Source organism: Biomphalaria glabrata, chromosome 8, assembly GCF_947242115.1.
Source record: "Biomphalaria glabrata chromosome 8, xgBioGlab47.1, whole genome shotgun sequence".
Taxonomy (NCBI): Eukaryota; Metazoa; Mollusca; class Gastropoda; family Planorbidae; genus Biomphalaria; species Biomphalaria glabrata.
The window spans coordinates 2,881,833-2,903,463 of NC_074718.1; the positions used below are offsets into that span (position 1 = coordinate 2,881,833).

The 21,631-nt window shown below is 33.6% G+C and overlaps 1 protein-coding gene across 1 annotated transcript; it reads left to right on the plus strand.

The window, feature by feature from the left end:
• The first annotated feature begins 5,158 nt into the window (after window positions 1–5,158).
• LOC106069433 (carbonyl reductase [NADPH] 1-like) lies at window positions 5,159–20,583 on the plus strand. The gene is made up of 8 exons (XM_056039064.1): window positions 5,159–5,321; window positions 9,224–9,305; window positions 10,154–10,338; window positions 10,954–11,066; window positions 11,217–11,345; window positions 11,698–11,839; window positions 14,232–14,292; window positions 15,960–20,583. The coding sequence occupies exons 1-8, from the start codon at window positions 5,301–5,303 to the stop codon at window positions 16,061–16,063; spliced, it is 837 nt and encodes a 278-aa protein (XP_055895039.1). The 5' UTR covers window positions 5,159–5,300; the 3' UTR covers window positions 16,064–20,583.
• Window positions 20,584–21,631: the final 1,048 nt, after the last annotated feature.

The following is a 21,631-nucleotide window of genomic DNA, read 5'->3' on the forward strand; positions in this document are numbered from 1 at the left end:
CCCTTTTTATAGAATTAATCTCAAACACATTCAAGTCTTGCTTACAAGATACAGACAATCCAAATTTTAACCTAACAACAACATGGTCACTGGTTAAAAATTCAATAAAACAACAATGTCAGGTCATATCAACACTGGTACAGACACGTAGAAAACAAGAACTAGAGAAACTGAAGCACACTCTTTTACACGCTGAAGACGAAATAGAGAGAACACAGGCTTCATTAAAGCTGGAAGAATTAAACAACTACATCTACAAAGGAGCAGAAGTTAGATGTAGGAACTATTTAAGTCAAGAAGGCCCAAACAAACTTTTCTTGTCGATTGAACAAAATGTTCAGTCTAGTAAATGCATAACAAGTGTTCTTGATAGACATGGCTCCAAAGTTGAAGACGAAGACAAAATTAAAGATGTTTTCATAAGTCATTTTACAAATATCTACCAGAAGGAACCTATAAACAAGGAGGCTCAAGAATGTTTTCTAAAATATTGTAAACAGTTGAAGCAGACCGACGAAGAACTTTTGGGGACTCCATTTACTCTAGACGAACTCCAAACAGCACTAGACTTGACACAAAACAATAAATCTCCCGGACCGGACGGTCTGACATTTGAGTTCTATAAGACTTTTTTTCCTTTAATAAGCCCTCTACTACTGCGACTGTATAGTGACGCGTTTAAAATAGGACAACTTCCAAAAAATTTCAACGAAGCATATATTACACTATTAGCCAAAAAAACAACAGATAACAGTTCTCCAAGTGACTACAGGCCCATCTCACAACTCAATACAGACTATAAACTACTGACAAAAATGATTTTTAAACGACTTAAACCCTTCATTCCCCAACTCGTAGGACAAGATCAATACTGCACCCACCCCGACAGGAGTATTGATGGAATGACACATTTCATTCGAGATTTTATCATGTACAGTCATGAAAAAAACTCTAGCGTTTCCTTGTTATCTGTAGATCAAGAGAAAGCTTTTGATAGAGTCAGCCATAATTATCTCTTTAAAGTATTAGAAAAATGTAAAATCAGCTCTTTTTTAATAAAATTTATTAAACTAATTTACGCCAATGCTAACAGTAGACTAATAATCAACCATTCTTTAAGCCAATCCTTTCCAATTCAAAGATCTGTTAGACAGGGCTGTCCCTTATCCCCATTTTTATACATCCTTTGTCTAGAACCCTTTCTAGAATCTATTAGGTCAGACCCATCTATCAAAGGAACAAAAATCCCGGGACCCATCCCGGTAGTCAAAGTTAAGGCTTATGCCGACGATACAACATTTTTTCCCTCCTCTGAAAATGATATTAATAACATAGTTAAAAAGTTTACAATTTTTGGCCATGCCAGTGGTTCTAAAATTAATATAAATAAATCCTCAATAATGGGCGTAGGGAAGTGGACATTTAAGGAAAAATATTCTTTTAAACTTGTAAATAAAATCAAAATATGTGGTATAGAATACAATAGTAACCCTTTTTTCTTCTGTGAAGATCAGTGGAAAAATATTATTATTAAGGCATCCAATATAGTTAACATGTACAAGCACACAGGTTCTACTATTTTTGGTAGAGCCATCCTTATAAACAATTTGGTCATCCCAAAGATAGTCTATTTAGCCAATATTATAGAACCCCCTACAAAATACATATTTCAATTAAATAACATAATTAGAAGTTTCATTTTCAAAAACACACTTAAAAACATCAAACATACTACAATCATTCAAAACAAAGAGGATGGGGGGATCAACTTACAAGACATCAAAACTAAAATATGTGCACTCAGATTAAAATTCATAGGTCAAGTAGTTAAGAATCCAAATGATTTCCCCCTTACAATATACTATTATGGTTTGAGATTAAGCAATTTAATTCCAATACAAAACAACATTCCACACTATTTTGGCACAAACTTACATCCTTTTTATAGATCCATCTCAAGAACTCTTTCTGGCAATGAACCTTTAATACACAATAAATATAAAGAAATATACACAACATTAAAAAAACAGTTACAGGAAAATTTAGCTATTAGGATTAAATGGGGAAAAGATTTAAATATAACAGATTTTAAAGACACTTTTACTAACCTTCATAACAAATACATTGCAACAAAAGCTAAAGAAATATCTTACAGACTTATCTTTGGGATGACTCCATTTTCAAAGAAAAAACCTGGAGTAAAATATTGTAAATTTTGTCTATCTGTCAATGGTGACAATGAAAAGCATTTATATCTAGAATGTTCTTTATTTAGTAATGTTAGAAATACTGTAAGAGATTTATTAGAAGGAAATTGTGAAACCAATGTGAATATTAATTTATCTATTCTCTTAAATAAGTTACCTAAAACTAAACACAAGATGATACATAATTTCAACCTAATAATTGTATCAGAATACAGAAACTTAGTATGGAACAGTAGACTTAAAGCTGTGTACCATAATGCCATTTTTAACCCTAATGATTTAGAAATAATATATAGAAAAATAGTTGATTTTAAAATTGAACACTATAAAGGCTAACCCCAAATGTTATTTTACATTGACCCATTGTATGTACATATGTTACATATTAAATTAAGGTATTTATTTATTTATTATTTATTTGTTCAAGGAATCCTTTATTTTCTATCAATGAATTGGTAGATTCCATTTGTATCATACATTATCAATTTACAAAGTCTTTCTAAACAATGAAGAAAATAAGTTTGAATGTATGGGTGTGTGGTTTTGTATAAGTAATAACTATTAAAAATTTGCATGTGTATATATTTAATACATCATTTATTTGCTTTAAAACTATAATTACTAAAAATTACCTATAAACTATTTATTAATTTTTTTTTCTAACAAGAGAGACAATTAGGACTGGAAGATGCAAGGTGGAAATTTCTTTTGGTTACATCCCTTTGACCAAATTAATAAATTTTCAAGACAACCCAAACAGGACAGGATTTCATGAAAATGGACCAAATGGACTACTAAATTGTTAAAAAATAAAACAGAAACGGAAAAAAAAACAAACAAAAAAAAACAACACTATTACAATAAATAATAATAATAATAAATCTAATCTTAAAATGAGTTATATGCCAAAATGAAATAATAATGTAAGCTCTTCATACACATATTTACTTTGAGCTCTGTACTTAAATAGAAACCAATTTGCTTCATTATAGGTACATTTTTGTAACTCTAGCAGACCCCAGAGAATTCCCAAGGATAAAGGATGGAGGTCCTTTGTCTTAGGTTCTTAGGGGAAAAATTGTTGCAAAATAATATAAATAAAAATGAATGCTAATAACTCATAAGTCTTTAAAAAAAAAAAAAACATATATATAGTTTGGCAATACTTATTTTATGGAACATTTTCAAAAATTTTTGTGAATGTTTTTTTTTTTTTTTTCACGAATTTTTGGACATTTGCTGTCTTCACTTTATGGACCGTTGCTGTAACCTTTTTATGGACCTTTGCTGTCACCTTTTTCTGGAACTTTGCTGTCATCATTTTATTGGACCTCTGCTGTCATCATTTTCTGGACCCCTTGCTGTCACCATTTTATGGATCTTCGCTGCAGCCTACTCCGCAATCATACTGAAAATCCCGACTATGACTTTGATAAAAATGTCTTTTTTTATGAAATTTTCCTTGTATTATCATTAATTTAGAATGATGTTTTGTGTTTTTTCTTTAAAAAAAAAAAAAAAAAAAAAAAAAGAAGCCCAATAAAGAGGCAATAGCCCAAAAAAGAGGCAACGCCCAAAAAAGAGGCAAAGAAAAGAGGCAAAAGCCCAAGGATTCCTAGGATGTACTAAGCTAGACAACTGTAGTCAAAAGCTAAAAAGCTGAGGTTTCCTAAAAAAAAAAAAAAAAAAAAAAAAAAAAAAAAAAGGAGAAAAAAAAAAAAAAAAGCGAACCCAGTTGCGACCTTCATAATTTGTCACATCTGAATGGGGGTCTTTTTAACTTTCATTTCGGTCGTATGCACCTGTCTTTAGCAAAAACTTTTTATTTTGTCTCAAGTGCGCGTCCGGTAACTTTGGCGAGAGCTCTACAACGATCAGCCTCATGGTGCACCTCTGTATTCACCTTTTTTTTTTTTTAAATCTTTTACCCCTCCCCCGATAAAGAAAAAAGAGAACCAATTTAGGGCATCTGTCGAACGAATGGTATATAGTGGCTCCATACTATTAAACTTTTTTTTTTTGTTTGTTTTAAAGGTTGACTTACATTTTGGCCGCTCTCATAATTTGGCCCTGTGTCTTACTATTTGACCAAACCAGCATTCGTTTTTTAACAGTCTTGAGAGGTGTTCCTTCTCTGTATAGGCCAGAGTGTTGACTTCTAGAAATACATACTTTATTTTTTATTTTTTTCTGGTTACGGTATCAAAAGTTGTTACCTTAATAGTAACAACAAAAAAAAAAAATCAAAATCGAACGTATAAACAGGCGGGCGAACTCGGAAAATTTTCAAATTATTCATTTTTACTGAATTCCCTCCCTTCATCTGCTCGCTGATTCATTTTCTTTTTTAGAATCTAATTCTAAGCGTTCTCGACTGTAAATCTAGAGAATCTATTCCAGATTTCTGAATCATTAGCATCATCTCGGAACGGGGGTCTGACATGTTTTGGTCAATCGGATATGATTTTTTTTTAAAATTTAATCCAGACAATCTAGAATTGATCTAAAATGATTTAAAATCTAAATAAAGCTGAGTAGATCTAGATCTAGCTGGCATGTCTCTGACTCTGGTGACCGGTCAAGTCTCAAGTGACACTCTAGTCTAGATACTCAATCACGATACATAGAGTAGTATAGATTAGAGCTTTAACTTAGACGACTTAGTCAACTAATTCTAGATCTAGATCTAGTATCTATAGAGTTTTATTTTTATAGTTTTAGTTCTATTAATTGTCTTCTAATGATTGTGGTGGGAGGGTTTAGTTTATGCCATTTTTTCCCCTGGAGGTATACAAACCATGAAAACAAATGTACTGTAAGTGTACTGTAAGTCGGCAATATTTTTTTTTTCCGTTTACTCCTATTCTCATTATTCTGGCACTCGATCAACATCACGCCAACAGGTAAGGTGTGGGTGTTGGTGTTTCCTTTAGTTTCTTATTATTGAAAAGGTCAAGGTTGGTTATAGATTCTAGTTTTCTACCACTTACTCAGTTACTTGAGTTACTGTGAATCATTTCTAGAATTAGATCTATTATCTAGATCTACTATTAAACATTATAATTAAAATCTAATAGAGATAGATCTATCAGAATGTCGACTAAAGTAGCAGTTGTAAGTCATTAGTGATTAGACCATTAAATTAGTGATTAGATCTAGTCATTTTAAGTTAAAATTATCTTATAGAGATCCTAATAGAGTAGAGTCTATTTATTATAATTATATTAAAATTTAAATTAATAAAGTTAAATATAGATAGATCTATGTCTATGTAGTCTAGCTAGAATTAAATCTAGATTAGATCTAGAATAATCTAGATCTATGCTATAGAAATATAGATTATTATAGATCTAGAATCTAGATCTAGTTAAATCTATAATCTAGGAGTAGTAGTAGAGTAAGTAGACCTAGATCTATATATATAGTATATTATAGTACTGTATAGTATAGACTATAGACTATAATACTATATTCACAGTCAATAGGATAGGGACTCAATAGTATATATATATTTATATATACTCTAGTCAGTAGATCTATAGATGACATATCACATACTATATTATATAGTTAAACATAGTTATAATATAGTCAGTTACTTTCTAGTCACTGACACTATTGTCTATACTGACTATTGGCATACTATTGGGCATAGGCTACTCAGTTTCAGTCTATACTGACTATACTATAGGCTATAGGTCATAGGTAGATCTATATTAATCTATATCATATATGGAATAATATGGATCTAGATCTAGTTATAAATATAGTCTAGTTATAAGTATCATTATATCTGAATTTAGGAAATTTAGGCACCGGATATTTAGGCACCGCGTATTTACGGATATTTAGGCACCGGATATTTAGGCACCAGGAAATTTAGGCACACGGATATTTAGGCACCCGGAAATTTAGGCACCGGATAATTAGGCACTTTTTGACAAGGCGGATAATTAGGCACCGGATAATTAGGCACTCTTTAATTAGCGACCTTAATTTTGAAAGTAGTTTTAAAATGTTAACGTATATGTTATCCTTAGGCTATCGGCTATCGGTGACGTTATCAAAAAAATAGCAACCATAACGATTCTAACTAAAGAAAAGCTAACAAAATGGGGAAAATGACAATCATGAGAATGTGTGGAAACAAATGACTCCTGAGTCATTAAATAATATAGACATCACAGCATTCGGGGAAGGGGAGGTAGAGATGATTCTCCGCTCATTGCTTCCGTCCATCACCAACCCCTTAGGTTGACTGGTGAGTATTTTTAAATTGATGATTATGCAAATTGTGTAAATATTTATTTACTAATGTAAATACTTAGGATTAAAAAGTATTATAAAATATTTTTATTATGTCGGGGAGTGTTGGTGATAAATATAATCGCAATCGCCCTCTGCTTGTGGAAAAAGGAGGGGTCGTACTCTTAAAATGGGATGGGCGGGGGGGGGGGGGGGGCGCACACACTCTCACTTAAATGAGAGGATTTCTCGCAGGTAGATGTAAACTTATTCATAAAAGTTACGTAGTGAATCTGAAGGCTACACACTGGACTAAAGGGTATGGAAACACAAAGGTGTTCAAATGGAAGTCTGGGGATTATATTTTAGAGGCCTTCCAAAAACTTTGGTAGACACATTTCTGTTAAAACCATCATAATAATAAGAACAGTAATAAAAGTAATAATATATATAAGGGAAATGAAGATAGTTAAATTTGATTGGCAGTTTTGAAAGTTAGGGAAACGAGTGTTTTTTTTTTTTTTTTTGTTGTTTTTTTAATATGTGTGTGTGTGTGTGTGTTTAATAATGAGTGTATGAAACCTTTTTTGTCGTTTTTTTTTTTTTTTCATTCTGAAGAAAAAAAGAATTGTATAAGGTACTGAACACAAAAGGAATGGGGGAATCATACCTTCTCGAAAATTGTAGTAAATATATTTGGTTTATGATAGAGAAGGTGGGGTTAAATTGGAACATCAACAATCTTCTATAAGCAGAATAAGTATTAATAAGAGACCAATATTCCAAAAAAAAAAATGATATTTACATTTTTAACTCATCTGTTTTCTCCATAAACTTTTTTTTAAATTTTCAAAACAGTATATTTTATCGTAATTTCTAGCGGTTTGCGATTTCCATTGCTATTTATATAAATATTATATTACATAAATCTACATATTAATTCAATAAAAGTTAATGACCACATTTGAAGGACGTAACACACCTATACACTCCCACAATAGATCTTCCTAAAGGGGTTACCCATTAACAATATAAAAGAAGGAGTGTTGATAATAGATACTAATGTTATTATAAAATGTGTATACTACTTTAGTTTATCAACATATTTAATTCCTATAAGTAACGAGAGCAAATCCACCCTGCTCATTTCCATTCCCACTATAAGAAGACAATTTTCTCCAGACTTCCATTTTAGCAGTTATGTTCAATGCTGTACCCTGCCCTGTACTCCAGTGTGTAGCCTTGAGACTCATTGCGTCCTTTTCACGACCTAGTTCAACATCTACCCGCCACAAATCCTCTCCTTTAGTGGGAGTGCGTAGAGGGGGAAGGGCTAAGGTCAGGAAGCAATGAGAAGAGAATCAACTCTACCTCCCCTTCCCTGAATCCTGTGAGGTCTATATTTTATAATGACTATTAATCCGGAGTAATTTTTTCCACACATTCTCACGATTGTCATTTTTTTCCTCGCTTTGTCAGTTTTTCTTTTATATCATGAAAATTCAGTTAGAATCGTTATGGTTGCTATTTTTTTGATAACGTCACCAATAGCCCATAGCCTAAGGATAACATATACGTTAACATTTTAAAACTACTTTCAAAATTAAGGTCGCTAATTAAAGAGTGCCTAATTATCCGGTGCCTAATTTTCCGCCTTGTCAAAAAGTGCCTAATTATCCGGTGCCTAAATTTCCGGGTGCCTAATTATCCGGGTGCCTAAATTTCCGGGTGCCTAAATTTCCGGTGCCTAAATATCCGGTGCCTAAATTTCCAGATACCATTATATCTAGTACTTATACGACTACGCATAAATACTTTTATACTATGAATAGATATATATACCTTTTTTATTTTATAAATAGTATAGCTTACTATATACCCTCTTGGTTTTCCTGGCTGATTCAGGCAACCCCTTCTTTGCTCTAAACTCTAATTAACTCTAATCAGTCTAATTGCACTTGATTCAACTGATTTGACATTTTTTAAAGAGCCTAATTAGTAAATAATATGATCAATAATATGTGTAGCAATTTGTCAAAGGTACAAATTAATTATACATTTACTAATTATAGATCTAGGCCTATATAGATAGTTTTAGTAATATTTTACATAAATATTAATATTACAATTTTTTGTTTTTTTATTATTTATAAATTACAATTAGTATATAGGTTTGTGATTTCTCAATATGTATGAATTAAATGTTGAATTATAAGGTTATTAGATCTTTCAGTATATCAGTATTTATACAGTAGGCTATACATCTATATATATCAGTACATAATCATCTTCTTTTTTGAAGTAAGTCTGTATTATATAAGATATGTGAACATAGGTTCACATTTTCGTTTTCTGTTAATCACATTTCTATGTCCAACAAAAACTTTTTAGTAGCACAAAACACACTCTTACAGTTTCGTTGTAGTAGCCATGATGCCATGACATGGTGGTCTTGGAGGCACAGCAGCTGAGTGGTAAAGCGCTTGGGGTTTGACCTGGTGAAGGCTAAGATGTTTAGTTTCAGGATCTTTGGGCGCCTCTTGAGTCCACCCAGCTCTAATGGGTACCTGACATTAGTTGGGGAAAATTGAAGGAGGTTGGTCATTGTGCTGGCCACATGACACCCTTGTAAACCGTAGGCCACAGAAACAGATGATGTGCCCTCTATAGACTACAAGGCCTGAAAGGGGAACTTCATGATAGACTTAAAATTTAAAACTATTCTCCATGATAGTACAAAATTTAATGACATATGATGTTTGCATCCACAGGTGACCGGGGCCAATAAAGGACTGGGATTTGGTATTGTACGAGGACTTTGTAAAGCTTTTGAAGGAGATGTCTTCCTGACAGGTTTGTACAGCTTCTTGACCTTAGTGTTTATGTAAAGAGGTGGTAGAGAACAATTTGAAGAACGTTGAAGTCAAAAGAGTGAAAGTGACACTTAGAAAATGTTATATAACTATTCTGACTGAAGCCAAAAGTTTAGTCACTGTTCATGGAGACGTTAATGTCCTTAAATATCTAGCCTTTTCATTTTAATTACTAAATGCTCTTACTTTCTTGGTCACTAGGCTTCAAGATTTTATACACATTTTTGTGCATATAACCCTCAAATTTAACACGTATTCACTAACATATGGTAGCTTTGCGGGGTTTACAAAATTAATTTTACTCATAAATATAGCATTGCGGAAACTATGGACATTTTGGTGGGTCTTAATACCTCCTATAGTTCACTGTGTGGTTTTGAAATGTACATTAGATAACTTTATTAACTTGCAGCTTAAAATTTGTCTGTATATGATTAACGCTTTTGCATTTTTAGGATCTAAAAAAACTGATATTAATTAATACACTTTAATTGCACATGTATGATGCACACTTTACAATAGAAAGTTTGAACAACAAGAATACCCATGCCACTGATTGCCCCAGGAATGAAAAGCCTACACAAAATAATGCACAATCAGGCCAATCATGGGGCAAGTCACGCTTTGCATATGCAGGGTATATAAGTTTGTGGGTTGTATGATTTTGTTTTTATCTCTTTTGTGCAGGTTATTTCTGAGATAATATGGTATATAGGGCTTTATTAAACTGATATGCTAGCTCATGGACAAAGTTAAATTGCATGACTTATTAAATGACTAATGATTGGCTGCTTTATGATTGCTTTCAAACTTATTTTGTCTGTCTAGCTCGTGATGAAGGACGTGGCAGAGCTGCGGTGGCAGAGTTAGAGAAGGAAGATCTTCATCCTAAATTTCATCTGTTAGACATCAGTGATCATGATAGCATTGTGAAACTGAAAGATTTCCTGCAGTCGAACTATGGAGGTCTGGATCTGCTGGTTAACAATGCAGCTATTGCATATGAATTTAATGTAGGTCATCTTCAGTACAGTAATATATTTATTTTTTGTTTTGTTTTGAATAATCTTTGTGGTCCATTAGACAGACCTATATATTGTTGTACAAGTTGTAAAACTATCTATAGTTTCTTCATTAAGTTGATATCAAATTAAGTTTTAGCCTTGGGCAATAATGGAAGAAGATTCTGAAGGAATGACCATTTACTGCCATCTTTGCTTGAATAAACATTATTCTAAAGGAGGATGACGTAAGTGCTATAAAGATCAACTCAGGTTCCATTTCACCCTCACTGGCATAGAGAAAAGTAGCTGGCTGCAGATCACTTCAGAGAGAGAGAGACATTTGGAGAGCTCTCACATAGGCTGCGGTCAAAGAAAGCCATTAATGAAGACAGATGCAGAAGATAGAAAGAAAACGTAAATAGACCATCAACAGACAACAGCTTCGTCTGCACAAAATTCTGGAAAAATATGGAGGTCACTACTAGGTTTTCGTAGGTTCCTAATCTTCAGAATCGGAGACATTGCCATTATAGTATATAAAAAGCTTACTTTTAAATTAAGTACAAGTTATTTGACAAAACTGATTTGTGTCTGAGTTGATACAAACATATTTATTATCTACAGAGTGTTCCCTCTCCACCCATTGGTCAAGCTGCTGAGGAAGTTTGTAAAATTAACTATTTTGGAACACTAGATGTCTGCCAAACACTTTTCCCATTGCTAAGACCACATGCTAGGTAAGAATTGTTGACCCTAAACATTGTAATGATTATTTTTTTTACTGAATGATAAATTATTACTTATAAAAGACTTATGTTGTAAATAAGCCTTGATTTAAAGTTTGGAATATTGGTTGGTAAGTTTTACTGCCATTCTTTTACTTGCAGAGTTTGTAATGTGTCCAGTATTAATTGTGAATTCTCACTAGCTGAATGTGGAGAAGAATTGAAAGCTAGAATTAGGAATCCAGACTTGACAATTGATGATGTCACAGCTCTGGTGAATGAGTTTATTGAGTATGTATTTTCTTATAAATTTTTTTTTCCTTAAATATTTAAAACTCTTACAAAGTGTATACCCACAGTGATATTTAGGAGATATATTGCATCACCTCCATTATCATGTGACATTTGAAAATTTTGAGATGCCAACAGATCTATTCAACATATGCAAAATGTCAGTCAACAGTCACTTTTCAAACACATAGATATAACATGTACATGCAAAATAATTGTTTGCTTTTAAAATTCTATTACAATTATTGACTTCTACATTTCACTTGCTGTTTAAAAACCTCTAAAATGTTATTGATGACTTTCAGACTTTAAAATGTTGACTAAATTTTAATATTTTTTCTATGTATCCCAGAGCCGCCAAGAACAATCAGCTGAAGGAAAAAGGTTTTGATACCTCTCCTTATGGCATCTCAAAGATAGGTGTCAGCCTTATAACTCACATTCAACAGAAACAATTAGATGAGTCTGGGGCCCAGGACATTGTTGTCAATTGTGTATGTATACATTTTTATTACAGTATTAACTTTCTCCCCCCCCCCCCCCCCCCCCCCCCCCCCAAAGAACAATCTACAATTTTCCAACTAAGAACAGGACACACACCACTATTAAATTACCATTTGAACAAAATAAACTCCACACAACTCCCCCTTTGATGACAGTACACCCACTGCTTTGAAACCGTAAACTACAAATCCTCTTTGAATGCCCCTCCCTATTCCACCTTAGGCAGACCCTACTTCCACTACAGCCTAACATAACCAACACCCTGTACGGAATTGCTGAACAACTGAAGAGCACAGCACACTTTTTTTCCTTGGCACAGTCTGCAAAAGAGCTCACAGCTCAGCAGCAATAAAGCTGGCTAGAAGAAGAAGAAGAATGTATACATTCATTGTACAGTACTGGCTAGTGCTGGAAGTAGAAGAAAGGTACTATACAGTACTGATTAGGTTCTGACTCAAATTTTCCAATACTTAAGACCAGACCTTTTAAATTAAAAAAAAAATAATTTCCATATTGCTAGGCAAATTAGTACTGTTTGTTTCACTCTACATTTTTGTTAAATTTTGTTATAAAATGTAATTTATTAGCATGTTTTTGGATTTGATTTGTACAGGTCTAAGTTGTCTGATTTGGAAATTATAGGTTTTAATTTTTTTAAGAGTGTTCTCAACTTACAATGTCAATAGTATCTGGTTGTGAAGTTTTATTACAAAACTGATCTATTTATTTACACGAAAAGAAGGAATTTTAAGCTAGATCACATATGTGAGAGCAGAAATGGTGAGCCCATCACAGAAAGCAGCAGGGTAATTGAACAATGGGCTGAATACTTTAAGGAGTTCCTAAATACTACTGAAGACAGTGGAGAATATGAACTGCCTCAAGGATAAACAAATCCCTTAGTAAAGCCACAACCCTATCACATTTTCACACAAGATGTATACTAGAAAATTTCTATGAATACAGTAAACATGTACACCAACTCTATGTAGATTACAAAATGGCTTATGGCAGTGTCAATAGGAAATATTTCTGAGACACTACAGAATTTTGAAATACCCTAACAAACTGACAAGACTTGTGCATACGACATTAAACAACTCAAAAAGGAGTTAACTCTTTCTCTCCTAATCGACGATACCATCATTGATTTTTACCTCATTAAATTAAATTGATGTTTAATTTTTTAAACTTGACTTTGAACTATATAAGAAGAGAATGCTGTTCCCTTTATTTCTATACCAAATACAACTTTTTCTGTTAACAAACATCAAAGCTATTAAAGCCCAATCATAACAAGGTAGTGAAATAGTAATGAGCAAAATGAAGAATTCCTTACAAAACGTGAAAAAAATAATTATGGAAAGAAAGAAAAGATAACAACTATTGATTTGTGGGAGAGAACTAGACAAAAGCCCATAGCCCAAGACATCACAAAACGAAAATGGAGCTGGACAGGACACACCCTGCGGACACCAGCTACCAATGTTGCAAGGCAGGCACTTGACTGGAACCCACAAGGAAAGACCAAAACAAACCTGGAAAAGGTCAGTCATCAGTGAAGCTGAGGTTATTGGAATGGGAGCAGATGAAGAAATCTGCTCAGAACCGAGTTCGGTGGAGAGGTGTGGTTGCAGCCCTATGCTCCTCTAAGAGAAAACATAGTTCTGCGACCAACAGCAACTATATACAGCCAATCTCTCAATATCTTGCATATGCTGATGACATAGCCTTGTTGGGTAAAGACACCTCTGACATTTCTAGAGCTTTCACACGTCTGAAAGAAGCATCATGACCAGTTGGACTTAAATTACAGTACAACCTAGTATGTCACAAAGATTCTTGATGACCTGACAGGAACAATCTATTAAAATTACTATAGCCTTGTTTGCAAAAACCCAGAAATCTTGTAAATACTTAGGTAAGGAAATTCTTTAGAAAATGTTTGGTGCTGTACTGGGTGGAGGACACACACTAACCATGAGATATATCAATTGTATGCAGACCAACCTAGAGTGACAAAATAAAAAAGAACAGATTATGTTTGACAGGTCCATTGAAAAAATTGTCTGAGAACAGGTCAAAAATTGTGGACTTGCCAAAACAAAAAGTAGACCATGAATACGATGGATTGATAATGTAGAGGTGGATCAGCTAAGAGTTCTGGAGATGTGTTGAAGCTAGCCAGGGCTCCACATGGGCTTAAGTACTGCAAAGATAAATGGATGGGGGTGTTTCATATGTTTTCAAAATAGTTTGACTTAAATGTCTTTTGTAGTTTAACTTAATTGTAAATAGTTTGACTTAAATGACATTTATAGTTTAACTTAATTTTTTTTTTTTTGTGAGAAACTTATCTTTGTTACTGTTTGACATTTCTAGTGTGATGTTGGCCTGGTCAGTACAGATATGACAGGAGGAGCTGGGATGCCCATTGATCTTGGTAAATATTTTTTTTTTTTATTAGCTTTTCTTTAAGTTGAAACTAATCTACTCACGCGACCATTATTTGTACAAGAAGCTGTTGGCTTTTTCTTAGACATTTAAAAGTAAAGTTACACATCTCGCTATGTAGTATGTTAATTTATTCTAATGAATAAGTGTCAGGAATGTTTGTTATTTGTTGTTGTTTTTTTTGGCATCAATCAATGTCTTGAAAAGTTAGTCATAACAATTAAAAAAAGATTATCATGTAACTTTGTTAGCATTTTTACATAAATAGAAATACATTGAGGTAGGGAAATATACCTTTTAGCATAACTAATTCAGAATGTAGAAAAAAAATATTTATTCTTGTTATTTCCTTGAACAACTAAAAGCATGCAGAAATTGAGGTAGGGAAATATACCTTTAGCATAACTAATTCAGAATGTAGAAAAAAAATATTTATTCTTGTTATTTCCTTGAACAACTAAAAGCATGCAGAAATTGTTTAACTCTTTCCTCCCTAATATGAGTGGCCAATAATTGGTTGATGTTGACCATTATGAGAGTTGTCTTTCATTCCACAAAGTGATGAAAAGTGTTTCTGCAGCTAATGATTAACAAGTATGGCTAGATTGATCTAGGGACACACTGTTAGTGCAAAGGCATACAGGACACTGTCCCATTGGTGCATACTTTGCCCGATTCTGGCCCAATTTTGATGCCCATTACCAACACTGCGGGTAATCAGAAGAAACTGTGGTGTACATCTTGCAAGCGTATCCGCAGCTCAGCAAGCTGCGGGGAGACGTATCCTATGGTCAACTAGATCTGTATGGAGGCTATGAGGCACTATGCCGCACAGCAGAGTTCTTTACCTGGGCACTACGGAGACCTAGGTCTCCCTGCCTTGTCACCAATAGGAGTAAATCTCAGGAATCATTTTTTTTAAGTCATGTCTGTATTTTATAGGATAAGATATTGTCCACTATAATGTGTAACACCACTAATAAATGTTTTAACTTGTGGATAACTCCAGACATCTGTTTTCCAATTGGAGCATGAGCTCTGGGCAGGGCCGGTCCTAGCGATTGCGGGGCCCTATGCGAAACTGATTGCGCGGGGCCTAGTCTGTGTGGGAATAAGGATAATAAGTGAAAATTAAGATTTTATATAAGAAAAAAAATTTGACTTTACTAAGTTAAAAATTGCGATCTGTACTTTACGAACCTTGTAACCAATGGCATATTTATATGCCAGTGACCATAAATGTAAATAAAGTATTGGAACTTCCGATTAAGGTTTAAACTCACCCGATTATTACATGAAAGCTGACAATGCCTTTTTTTCCCTTTTATCACGCGTAGGATTGGCGTTTTCCGCAATTAATGACACCCACAAATGACAATTTTGTCTATTTTTGTGGAAATTTTAAAGAGTTTTCAGGAGATTTTAATAAATTCCGAAGATTTTCAGGAGTTTTTCGTATATATTTTGCAATTTAATAATTAACCCTGAATTAGCGCGGGGCCTATGAAAGCGCAGGGCCCACTGCGACCGCATAGGTTGCAGTGGCCTCAGACCGGCCCTGGCTCTGGGTATGGCCCACTTGATCTATTTAATTATTTTGTGAATTGTTTCTGTAATTCAACTTATTTCACCTGCTGCTGCATTGATATTTTCTAGGAACTATGACACCTCTGTACTGCTGTTTGCTTCCTCCTGATGTGGAGAGTCCTAGAGGAAAGTTCATCATGAATAAAAGGACCTACGATTGGTTGAACAATTAGAAGCACCTTGTACTAGTCAAAACACAGGAAATTCAAGACTCGTTTTCAATAGTAGTGTGCAACATTTAACAAACAACATCATTTATTTTATAGCAATGGTGTCATATTGATTAATCGTGACATTGTATCACATTTGAAGAGATTACTGTCATATTCACTAGAGTTCCATTTAATGTTAATAATATTGAGTTTGCTATAATAGTGTTACACTTAATTTAAGGCCTTTTTCATGTTAGACATGTCTCTATCAGGGCATGTCACAGATTAGAAGTTTCCATTGAAACTCTTTTACTGTCTAGCTTTTTCTTGGGATTTTGAAACCCATCATCTCAATTTTTAACCTAGGTATTATGCTTATGTATTACATCTAAAGCATACTACAAAATAGAACAATGGAAATTTGTGATAAGTTTTAATAAGGAGCAGAACATTGCCTCTATCACACAATATATCCTCTTCCAGACTCATTGTATATAAGTATATACAGTGTATAAGTATATACAGTATATAGGTATATAAAGTGTAGAGGTATATACAGTGTATAAGTATATATAAGGAGCATGTTTTGAACAGGATTATTTTGTAACAAAATAAAAATAGCTGTTAATGTTAGATTCCTATCTGAGACAAAGTCCTATTTTATTTTTTAAAATGTTCTTTACAAGATCTTGGGCCAATTAGAGTTGGTTTCTTTGAATTGAAAGGTTTGCCATGTATTAGGCATTGGACTTCCTGTCAGGGTTGGTCCATCAGAAATAAGCCACACTATCACAGCATGTTAGATTTACTCTATGTTTGATGTTTGCTGTTTCTGCAGCAGTTAAGGTTTTACAGGGTAGAGTAGCTAGCCTTACCCCCAACCTGTCTCATCCGTGGATTTATACCATGGCAAGCCAAGAACAATTATTTTTTAAAAATAGGTTCTCAACAGTGGGTGATTCCTAACACTTAAGGAAATATTTAATTTCTTCATTTTATGTTTTGTAAAAAAAAAAAAAAAATAATTTAATAACCATTGGTAATGATAGATCCAGAATGTTCTTTGATATTCTTTGATACAACCTCATATCAACATGTCATACATCATACATCATGTATTTAAATACATCATGTATATCATGTTTCATAAGTGTGTGCAATACACTAGCAGATGAGCTGTGTTTTTTGTCAATATTTATATATATCAGTGATGTCAAACATCAGTTCAGTATTGTTTCTCTCAGTGTGCTTACTTCTGCCAACTAATAATCACTTTGACTTACTTCCCTTTATGCACTTTAATTATTGTTTCAGACAATTTCTACTGTGTCATCATTCCCCTCAGTTTTTGGTTTGTGTATTTTTTGTAGTCATTCTTCATGACTATCACTGTACATTTTGCTCAGTGCCTTAACAAGTGATAGAAAATTGGCCTTCTAATTGTATACATCATTTATTTATTTCTTTTGTTCCACAATTGTTGTTTTTTTTTCTGTTCTAAATTATGGTTCATAATTTTTTACATTTAATATGTTATTATATAATATTTTAAAGGAAACTGCATCACTAAATGGTTCTTAATCTTATTAGTTTAAAAGCAAAACAATTATATTGATTACTGTTTTAATTTATATAAGTGGCTTATAAGTGCCAGAAACTAAATATTGAATGTATTTAGAACTGTGATATTTTCTGTTTAATTTTGTACTTCACTTCCAGCTAGTTCTGCTTGTCCATTGATCTCACTTAATGTTACTCAGTTCAGGGTTTCTCAAAATTTTCATTACACGCCCTCTCCCATTTTTACCTTTGTCAGTTAAAGTCTGCGTAGCCCTGGTAGCAAGTGTTTTATAGGCTTTCAAAGTTCATTCTCGTATCATCTACAGTGCAATATTTTTTTGAAATAAGAAAAGTTCTGGTCAAATAATCTCTTAAGTTGTGGGACATTGTGTAATGTCCTGATCATTAGATCAAGATATCTTATAGCAGGCCGTTTTGTCCAGATGTTTTATAGCTGACCTTTTTGTCAAAATGTCAATAGAAAGATTATGTTTTTCTTTACCATTCAGAAAGACTCTAGGAAAAGTATTGATAAAGATGTACTGAAGTTTAAGATGGACTCCAGACTTGTATTGGTGAAAGAGTTTATGATATAATTATACAATTATAATTATGAATAATAATATCTGATTATAATGAACATTTTGAATTAATTTTGTTGCAAATGGCTGCAACATGAGAGGAGAAGGAGAGTGCGGTGCCCTAATTTAACTCTTTCAGTGTGGTGTTACTCTCGGAGTAACTTGGTTTATAATATTTATTTCATTATCTTTTTGATGTTAAACTTTTTTATTTCTCTTTTTTTTTATTTTCCAGATGTGGGAGTGATTGTTTTTTGTTTTGTTAGTAAATTCAATGCAGTACATTTATTTTTTTTAAAAAGACAAACTTTGTGATAATGGTTTCTTTAATAATGCATTTTATTTATTATAATTTTGTTGCCCATTCATTTTCCTTTGGAATAAACTCAAACATGCTAGATTATTTAATAAAAATTTAAAAAGTTTTGTTAGTTTTAGTAAGTCTAACCACCTTTAAATGTGTGTTCATCCTGGAAAATTCATTTTTTTCTTTCAAAATAATTCACACTGAAAGAGTTAATACCTTTAGTTTTACAACATTGTCATTTTTACTTTTTTACTCCAATATAAATTTGTAGCTTTAGGACAAATACACAGATTTTTGTCTTGAAAAAAAACAACAACTGTCTTTCGGCTACTTTAGTCCACATGTGTCACGTACACCTAGAGAAGGTTGGAGGGTGTCCTTCAGTTTGAAAAACGCTGGTCTAGTTGTTTACTTTCTTTTTGGTTTCTGCATTCCAAGAAATACATGATTTTTTTTTTTGTCTATGTTTTGATTTGGTGCTGCTCACTTTTTATTTTGCTTTTTCAACAAAAGTTTTTTTTTTACCTTAAGAAACAAATTTTATCAAAATTATAAAATATTGTTAAATTAACATTTTTATTTTTAAAAATCTTCTCAAATGCGTGTCATTTATTTTGTTTAGTTTAACTTGTATCCCCATGCAGTAGAGTCCTGAAAAGGTCATTCAGTTAGCCTGACAGTCTTAAGCCACTTTCTGGCAGCCAACGGGTAGGCAATTTTTAAAGTTCATTTTCATTCTAGACAACTTTATGCCTTCATGTTTTCTGACCATGGTCTTATCAGGTACACTCTCCACTGTTGTAATAAGTTCATGTTCATATGGTACAACACTCTATACCTCCCTCAAGTGTATTATTTTCCTTTGTTGAAAAGTATTTGGGCAGTTATATCTCCATGTGTTGTCAAGCAAACTAGTACATAAAGTAAAGTTCCCTTTTCAGACCTTTCGATCTATAGGGCAGATGATGTGAAGGTCATCTGTTTCTGTGGCCTATGGTTAACAAGGCTGTCATTGTGGCCAGCATAGTGACCAACCACCTTTACTTTTCCCCAACTAATATTAGGGTACTGGGTGGTCCCCTAATGATCCCCAAAATTAAAAATCCCAGGATTTGAACCTGGTACCCCTCGGTTTAGAAGCCAAGAAGCCACCACGCGAACAAAACATACAAGTCCAATATTGTGTTTTCTGTATATATATTTCATTCCCCGTAACCCAGCAAGTTCACTAATTCATTTGATCACAAGTTCAGGACTCTACTGTATTTTAGTTCACCATGTCATTTAGATTGCACTGGAAATTCCACAGTTGTCTCCCTTATGTCAATACACATTCAGTGTCAAGTCCACATTTAACAGATACGATGTTTACACTCAAATATCTGGCCATTATGAAAATGTAATAGTTAAATTAAGCAACATAACAAACCCAATGATGCCATAATATTTGAAGTGTGAATACAATGGTCCTTGGTTAAACATAAACATGAAATTTAGACTAGGATTTCATATTCCTCATTTCTACATCTGAACCCAAATAATACGGAGAGCTGGGCTAGGGTTAGACTATAATGTAATTTTGTTATAACTGTGGAAGTTACCCTGATAGCAAAGATTTTGTGCCCAGTAAGGGCCCCAACTGGGCCAGCCCATACTAACTATATGGGCCCCAACTGGGGGATGAACATTGACCCAAACGGGTGCCAATAGGGTTCAGTCAGGGGGCCCAGAAAATCCCCTTGTGAAACCCGTATGGGACCAGTAAGGGGAAGGACTTGTGGGCCCCCAACAGGGCCAAAGATACTTGGCCCTTTGGGGGCATTAATGAAAGCCCAAATTTTTTACCTTGCAAACATCTTCATGATTTATTTACTAGGTTTTTATTACTGGCATATTTATGTGAAACAAAACAAATATGGCCTTCCTCCTTAAATAATGGATGGATGCAGTGTCTTAAAGTCAACACATTTTTTAAAGGGATGTATTGCCTAAGGGAGACAACTGTGGTTAGATTCCTTGCCTTAGTAATCTTGTATAGCTGTGTGAACTCAAATATTACTATGACTCATAGAAATAAATAGTGCCACCATTAGCGAACAGTGAATTTTGTGTTCAATTTGTTGAGTTTTAAAAATATATTACTTGGTGTTGTAATGCTTCAAATAGAAAAGCCAAATGTGTGTCTATATTCTAATTTTACACAGCTGAAAGATATTGATAATCTGATTTGTTCTGTTACTTGTGATGGGGTTTTGTTACTTAAGATCTTGTTACTGTTACCTGTATTACAGTCACAGTTGGTGTTAGTTACTCGTTTTAAAGTTAGTGTTAATTACTTGTTTATTAGTTACTGCATGTGTTGCTGTTACTTGTTTTATAGAATAGTTCAGTTATTCATGGTAAACCAGTAACACAGACTAAAAAGGCTAAATACCTAGGTGTTATAACAAATGAAAAAAATGTCATGGAATCCCCATATTGATGAAACTTTCAAAAAAATCAAAGCATTAGGGTTTATTAAAAGAAATTTGTATAAATCAAATAAGAACATAAAACTAAAATATTATTTAACCTTGGTTAGGCCAATAATAGAATATGCATCCTCTGTTTGGGACCCCTCAAGAAAATATTAAGAAACTGAAACAGACACAAAATAGAGCAGTGAGATTCATAACAAACGAATATTCACATTTGACTAGAGATGAGTTTGGTAAGGGATGGTGTGACATTCATGGGCGTAGATGAGGAAGGTAAGGGGGTAGTGTGACATAATGACATTCAAGGGCGTAGATGCAGAAGGTAGGGGGTAGTGTGACATTCAAGGGCGTAGATGCAGAAGGTAGGGGGTAGTGTGACATTCAAGGGCGTAAATGCAGAAGGTAGGGGTAGTGTGACATTCAAGGGCGTAAATGTAGAAGGTAGGGGGTAGTGTGACATTCAAGGGCGTAAACGCAGAAAGTAGGGGGTAGTGTGACATTCAAGGGCGTAAACGCAGAAAGTAGGGGGATAGTGTGACATTCAAGGGCGTAAATGCAGAAAGTAGGGGGATAGTGTGACATTCAAGGGCGTAAATGCAGAAAGTAGGGGGTAGTGTGACATTCAAGGGCGTAAATGCAGAAAGTAGGGGGATAGTGTGACATT

Bases quoted from the DNA above. Each gene is read 5' to 3' on its own strand.
- LOC106069433 (XM_056039064.1), top strand. From the start codon at position 5,301: ATGTCGACTAAAGTAGCAGTT. The intron at 5,322-9,223 runs GTAAGTCATTAG...TTGCATCCACAG, and splicing joins TGTCGACTAAAGTAGCAGTT to GTGACCGGGGCCAATAAAGG. The intron at 11,346-11,697 runs GTATGTATTTTC...TATGTATCCCAG, and splicing joins CTGGTGAATGAGTTTATTGA to AGCCGCCAAGAACAATCAGC.